Consider the following 7428-nt stretch of genomic DNA (forward strand, 5'->3'; position numbering starts at 1 on the left):
GGCTCCCAGGGAATCTAGCAGCATCAACTGAGGTGCAAGCCCACTTAAGAGGGGCCTAAGATGGATGGAATGAGCCCTCCCCATTGGGGGAGGCAAGTATGAAAAATCATAGTGAGAGCTGGCTGGGTTGGGACCCACTGGTCTCTAGGATAGAAAGAGAGGCCACCCCCCACTGCCAGCTCAGCTTGCAGCTTTGTCACTACACCAGGATGGGGGTGGAGGACGCTGGCATTGCCCAAGTCTCAGTGATGTACACCTGTGGTGGAGGAGATGGTAGAAACCAGTGTCCCCGCTCAGGCCCCTTCCAGGGCCAGCGCCCTCCTGGCAGGTAGGCCTTTGGACCCATTTGGGCAGTTCTGGGAGGGCAGTAGAGGGATCCTTTCAGCTCCCTGCCCCAGCCATGCCCAGTGAGTGGAAGCTGCCCTCTTCCAGCAAGAGACGTCCCAGGCGGTAGAGCAGCTGGGGGTACCAGTGCACACCCTCCCCTGGGGTCCAGCTGCCCCACGCCAAGCTGTGAAACAGTCGCAGGGGCCAAAAGGCCAACTGAGCCAGCTGGTGGTCAGCCACGGCCGCGAAGCAAGAGGCCACCACGTCCTCCACCACCAGTGTCCCATGCCTCGTTAATGGGGCGTAGGCCCCAAGGGCCACGTGTGTGGAGACGGCTGCCACTCGGGCAGGCTGCAGGCCTGGGACCCCCGCCACCAGCACATACTGGCCGGGCTGCACTTGGCTGGCAAACGTGGCCCGGAAGTGGGTGGCTGGCTCTGTGTGATTGTTGGCCGTGAAGAGCAGGTGGGCGGGTGTGAGTGCCAGTCGGCGCGGGGGGTCCTGGGTCTCGATGACCTGGAAGGCCCTCAGCCTGTCTGGCTCGCGATCGAGGAAAATGAGTACGTCGCTGAAGGTGGGGCTCCCATCCTCCCCCATGGCCAGCACTCGGTCTCCTGGCCTCACGGCTGACAAGGCCACACGTGCCCCACTCTCCAGGCGCACCTGGGCTCCAGCAGGGAAGCAGCCGCCTGTCTTGGCCGCGGCCGAGTGCTCTGTGGGAAGAAGGGACATGAAGGCATTACTGCTGTGGAGCTTGGATTCCCGGTCACAGCATCCCTCCCCAGTCCAGCCAGAGTTCCTCTTGATCCCAGGCTGCCCCCCATCGCCATATCCTGTCCCCTGCCCCTCACTTTCCATGCAGCTTTGAATCCACCCCAGCCCACAGTGTGACCTCCTGCCCTCCTCCCCAGCCTAATACTTTGCCAATGAGAGGAGCACACTGAGGCTTCAAGACCCAGTGGGTGTGAGGGAAAGGGCCCTCCTGAAGCCCATGTGAAGCCCCCCCATCTGCTCCCAATCCTGACAAGGCTGTGAAGTAGTCAGAGAGGCCAGAGGTCAGCTGAGCCAAGCAGTGGTCAGCTGTGACTTGACACCCAGAAGCTGCAGCTTCGTCGAGAAGGCAAGTTGCTTAGCACCTCTGGCATCTGGATGTCCCATTATTTCTCACCCATTGCTCAGATGCTTCCCAAAATTGCCCTCTCAGACTGACACCCCAAGTTCTGTGCCAGAACCGGCCCTTGGAGTCTATACTCCAAGGGAGAGGAGGACCAGTCAGTGGTGAGAATACAGACTCCTGGGGAAGCTCAGAGTGAATGGCCAGGCCAGGGTGTGGCTCAGTGGCAAGGGTGAAATCACCATCTTCAGTTCATGTGCTGGGTCCTTGTGCGGGGACGAGACACCATGGCATCAGTGGGTGGGATGCAGAATAGTGTTTGGGGGTTAGGAGTTATGAAGGCAAGTGGCCACCCTAGGAGCTGGCACCTGGCCGACGTTAGCAGGTGAAGGGTTGATGTGACTTGAAGCAGACACAGTTGGCAGGGAAGTGCTGAGGGGAAAGGTCAGGGTGGGGTCACCACTGTGAGCCCAGGTGGGATCAGGAATAGTAAAAGCCTGCCTGGTCTCAGTGTGCCAGGTCTGTGAGTGTGACAGCTGCATGGGGCTGGCATGGAGGGCTGAGCCTGCAGCGAGGGGGGACCACGCTGGCAGTCACACAGGAACCATTTGAAGCATCCATGACTGGGTTCAATGCAGGTGACAGGGACGCTGACAAGATTTGAGGGGGGGGGACGAGGCCCCAGTGCCTGCCAATTCTGATCAACAAGGCGGCCGATCTGGGAAAATCCACTTTATTAAGTCCACTCTGTTTATTCTTGCCCTCATGGCTGGCTTTGCCCCCAAATGTCCAGCTTCAGGGCCCTGGAGGAGAGGCTGGGGACGCCTGCGCCCCCTGAGAGGGGCGTACACAGTGCCTTAAAGGGCCTGACCTGCAGCTGGGCCGTGGGTTCTGAACCTCTGGGCTCCTGGCTCCCGCTCAGGCACGCTGGTGTCTGGGCACACTCTGGCCCCTGGTCCCACCCCACCCCCTAGCGTTCTGCACCACACTGGGTGGGGAGGCCGTCTCTGTCAGCCTGGCTTCCTCCATCTGGCCAGCTTGCTCTGTCTTGCACCTCCTGCGGCAGGCTCTGGACTGTGGACCGCCAAGTCAGCACCCAGCGTCGCTGGGACAGGGCCCTGTCTCCCTAGGCTCCTGCCATGACACTATCAGGCACGGGTCGAGCAGGTGGTCAGGAGCAGCAGCGGGGAGCGCCGCAGACGTCCTCTTCCCCGGGGTCCCCGCCTCCATCCCTGGGAGGGTCTCTTCACCTTCTTGGCCCTGGCGGGCCCAGCGCCGCCTGTCCATGCCCTGCGGCCCCGGCCCCGGGCCCAGCCCCCCGGCAGCGGCTCACCGGACTTGACGGAGCAATGCACGTGCGCCTTGGACTCGTAATACACCCAGTCGAAGCCAGCCTCCACTGCCAAGCGCGCCAGCAGTCCGTACTTATTGCGGTCGCGGTCCGACGTGGTGATGTCCACCGCGCGGCCTTCATAATGCAGAGACTCCTCCGAGTGGTGACCATCTTCATCCCAGCCCTCGGTCACCCGCAGCTTCACCCCGGGCCACTGGTTCATCACCGAGATGGCCAGCGAGTTCAGGCGGTCCTTGCAGCGCTGCGAGAGGAAAGGAAGCCGAGTTAGGGGGAGGAGCTGGCCCGCAGGCAGGTTACGGCGCAGCCTCGTCCCTCACTCTCCCACTGCACTCGCTGGACTCGGGAAACCGGGGAGGGTGCTCTATCCCTCTCTCCTAGGAACAGAGAGTCCTAAAGTGCTCCTTCCCTTCTAGCATCAGCTGCCCCAGGGACCTGGCCCGCGCGGTGGCGCCACAAATCTGGAGGGCGCGTCGATTCGCTCACCCTTGGGAGCTTTTCTCTAAGCTCTCTCTCTCCTGCTGGGATTACTGATCCCTCCACAGACAGGTCTCCACCTTTTAAGCGCCGGGTCCCTCGGTCTCACCGCGGGACCAGGGACCAGGGACCGCCTGCTGCCTGGAGAATAAAGGTGGTAGCAGAGCTGACTGCCGGCCGCCGGCCTGCTAGGCGTGCAAGCCTCGAGGAGCCCAGTAGGTGTCACCGTAGCCCCAGGGCTGAGGCCCCCGAAGCGGCCAGGGCGCAGCAGGCGCGGCAGGTGCGAAGCGCCTCAGCAGCCTGGGGGTGTGTTGGAGGGGAATCCCAAGCCTGCCTGGATCCCTCGGCGCCACAGAGCATTCCTGCTGGGACCCTCACGATCCAAAACCGGCCCGCACCCGCTCAGGGGAGGCGGCAGCCCGGGAGCCAGAAGCTGGTGTAAAGGCCAGCGCCTGGCCTGCCCAGATGGAGGACCATGCGGATGGTCTCCCGCTGCAAGGGGTGCGCTCCGGGTTGATAAACCCAGGCAACGTTCTCCCTGAGTCGAGAGCCCTCAGCACCTCTGCGCCGCCCCTGTCTGGGAAGGGACCCGAGAAACTGAGCGTGTGATCTCAGGGAGCCGGCTTCATGCTCCGCCTCCCATGGAGTGGGAGTCGAGCTGTGCCCTGGGGGAAGGACCGCAGAGATCATCGTCTGTGCTGGCTCCCTTCGTGCCTGGAGCCCAAGGGACCCCGCAGTTGACTGGGGGGTGGGGCCTGGGGGAGAGGGGCCTTTCCACAGTCCTTCACTTTGAGGTGCCAGGCGCTCCCAAGTGGAGGCAGCCCATGTTTCGAACTACCCCCGCCCCTCAGAGCCCGGGCCCCACAGACCCTTGGACTCGGTCTCCCAGGAGCCAACAGCGGCTAAAACCCAAGGCCCTGTCGGTCCTCCCAAGATGCGTCCCAGGATGCAATCTAGCTGGGGGTGCTCACGGCCCGGGGAGGGAGCTCCGTGTGTTCCTTGCCGCCAGGCTTCTAGCCACCCACCTATGTCCGCTCCGCGGCCCCTGCTCCCCGCCCCTCTATCCCCCACCACCCCTCCCCTCCTCGGGTCCAGAGCCCGGGCACGCGCTGTCAATGATTGCCCAGCCCGTGGCCCGGATCCTTATCTGCATTCCTCGGCGCCCGGCCCGGCCCGGCCACCAGCCAACCTTCGCCCCGACACCCGCCGGCCAGACCCGGCGCCAGAGCGCATGCTGAGGGCCGTGGTCTAGCTGCCGTTCCCAGAGCACCTAGAAAGCAGGCCGCCTGCCTGCGGTGGAAGCCCCGGGAGACCACTAAGGAAGGGGACGGAGATGTCTTCCCTTGCGAACCCGGCAGCAGGGAAGAAAGTTTGCTCTCCACCCCCCCACCCCCACCCCTTCCCGAGGCGCTTGGGTTGAGTGCTGGTCCTGTTCCGAGCACGCAGAGACTAAAGTTAGCCCTGCTGTGGGGCTGTCCGGCATCCCAGCCCCTCTCTTTCAATCCATCCCCGCCATAAAATCCAGGGACCCCCCCGCTCCCCCCCCCGAAGTTAGGTCTCAGAGCCCGGAGGCCTGGCACCTCACCCTTCAACTGCAGCTGCGCCGCTCAGCTCTCGGGACAGACACGTGGGCTTGCCCTTCAAGTTCCCTTCCCCACCTCCACCTCCTGGCTCTAATATTCCCCGCTGTTCCTTAAACCCAGACCCCGCCGGGGCGCTGCTCCAGGAGGGGGCAGCGCTGAGAACCGAGAGCGCACGGGAAGGAAAGGCCAGTGGGGCCCTCCGCGCCCGGAGCTTCTTCGCTTCAGGGGTGCCAAATCGCCTCGAAATGAAAGGGGCGCAGCCGTGCGGAAGATTAGGCCGGGAGGGACTGGTGCATCCCGGAGGCGCAGGAGGCAGTCAGGTAGAGGTACCTCCAGGTGCCGCATCTGACCTGAGCTGCCAGCACTCCAGGGCAGAGGGGCCACGGCCAACCGGCTGGGCTGTGGCTCTTGGCAGCGGGGAGCTCTTCTCACAGCCTCCGGCGGGCTCGGGGAATGCTAACACTCCGCCGGGACCCCGGCCGGCCCATCTCGGCGAGAAGGGCAGGTGCCAGGGGGCGTGCCAGCCAGTCAAGGAAAGGTGCCAGGGGGCGGGTAGGGCCGGGCAGGTGGCGGTGCTTCGGCGGCGGCGCCCAGCGAGGGCGTTTCGCGCTCACCTGGGTCATGAGGCGGTCGGCGCCTGTGTTCTCCTCGTCCTTGAAGATGATGTCGGGATTGTAGTTGGGGGTGAGCTCCTTGAAGCGCTCCGAGCTGCGCGCGATCTTGCCTTCGTAACGCCCGCTGGCGCCCAGGGTCTTCTCGGGCACGTTGGGGCTGAACTGCTTATACGCGAGCGGCACGAGCTTGCGCGGCGGCCGACGGCGGCTGCCTACCACCCGGCCCGGCCCGCAGCCCCGCGCCGCCGGCACCAGCAGCAGCAGCAGGAGCAGGCAGAACCACAGTCGGGGCCGGAGCCGGGCGGGAGACATGGCCGGGGAGCCCGGGAGACCGGCGGGAGAGGACGCCTGGTGGGCTGATGGGTGGGCGAGTCGACGGGAGCGCTGCGGGGGCTCAGGCGTCCGGGTGGCTCCGGGGGGCTCCAGGTGGGGGCGCCATGGGCTGCGCGGCGCGGCGCAGGGCCGGCGGGACTCAGGTGCAGGGCGGGGGCCCGGGGCCCTGGCTGGTGGCGGCGCTCTGTCCCCCTCGGCGCCTCGACTCTGAGCTGCCCGGCTCGCCGGCCGCCAATAAATAGGCCGGCCCGTTTGTTTTGGCAACGCGGCGACGGCGGGGGGCGGCGGGCGGCGGGGCTGCGGGCCGCCGGTCTGGGCTGGGCTGTCCGGGACGGCGGGCTGGCGGGCCCCGCGGTTAGCACCCCGGCCCGGCGGTCAGGCGGCTGGGGCGGAGCGGGAGCTGCTGCCGTCTGCGGCGCAGCCCGGGGCCGAGTGAGAGGGGAAATGGAAGAGATCCGGGCTCGGGCCCCGCGCAGACCGCACCCTACCCATGTCCCTGCCTCCTGTGCGCTCGACAGCAAACCTGCGGCAAGGGCAGCACAGCCTCCTCCCCCTCGGGCGGGCGGCCGCGGCACTAGCCAGCCCTCGTCCCGCTCGCTCCTCCGCCGTGCGTCCGCCCGCCCGCTGCCCTTGGCGCCCCCTGCACTGCCTGAGTCTGCCCTCCCCGCCCGGACGCGCCCCACCCCGCCTTGGCCTCGCCTCTGGGCTCCCCGCGGCTCCGGGGTGCCCCGCCAGGAGCTGCCACCCCCACAGAGACCGCAACCCACGGCGCGGCCGGACGCGAGGGGCGGGGGGCAGTGGCCGGACCGCATAGCCGCCTACGGTGTCCCTTGCGGGGAAGTAAACCCAAAAGGCAGGAGGCCGCTCATAACCTGGTGCCCCACCCTGGCCCAGGAGGCGCGCCCTGTCAGCTTGCTGGAGCTGAAATTCTGTATCAACCCGGTGCACATCCCACGGCCGTCCGGTCTGAAGCTGGGAGTGGGGCATTCAGCCTCATGAAGAGTAAAGGGGCGGGGGGGGGGGTTGAATTGGAAACACTGTTAAAAGGAGCAAGATGAAGTTGCGAAGGAATAGGCCAAGGTGTAGAGAAGAGAGGCTAAATGGTGACATCAACAGAATACGGGAGAACCCCGACTGACCACGTTGAAGACGGGCAGGCACAGATCGCAGGGGCCGGGGCTTGCTGAGGATGCAAAAAATGATTCAAAGCCGCAGGACGCAGGAGCTGCTAAATAACTCTCTTAATTCTACTTCACAAATGAACAAGGGCAGAGAATGCGTGGTGGCAGTCAGAGATGTAAACATGGGTTGTGTGTGTATTTTAATATGACATTCAGGAAAGCTGAATGAATTAGGATTCATTCTGTTAAAACAAGAAAAGACAAGTGTGTTAAAAACAAACAACACCACCACAAATTATGTAATGTGTTTGTAGTATTTTCTACAAATTCAATAGAGATAGAAATAAAAGGGTGAGAAATAAAACGGTTTAAAAATTCTCATTGCAAGAATATTAATACAATAGGTACTGCTTATGTGCCTGATATATGGAAGCTATTAGATATTATTATACTAAGCATTCTACTTGCATTATCTAATTTAAACTTACAACTCCAAATGAGCTATTAT

General features: G+C 63.7%; 1 protein-coding gene across 1 annotated transcript; it reads right to left on the reverse strand.

Annotated features, from left to right (window-relative positions):
- Positions 1 to 381: 381 nt before the first annotated feature.
- On the reverse strand, positions 382 to 5778 carry IHH (Indian hedgehog signaling molecule; the record flags this gene model as incomplete). Its single annotated transcript, XM_079924788.1, has 3 exons — positions 382 to 1040; positions 2775 to 3036; positions 5467 to 5778. 3 exons carry the CDS (start codon positions 5776 to 5778, stop codon positions 382 to 384), a joined length of 1233 nt encoding a protein of 410 aa, XP_079780914.1.
- Positions 5779 to 7428: the final 1650 nt, after the last annotated feature.

This window comes from Stenella coeruleoalba, assembly GCF_951394435.1.
Source record: "Stenella coeruleoalba genome assembly, chromosome: 6".
Taxonomy (NCBI): domain Eukaryota; kingdom Metazoa; phylum Chordata; class Mammalia; order Artiodactyla; family Delphinidae; genus Stenella; species Stenella coeruleoalba.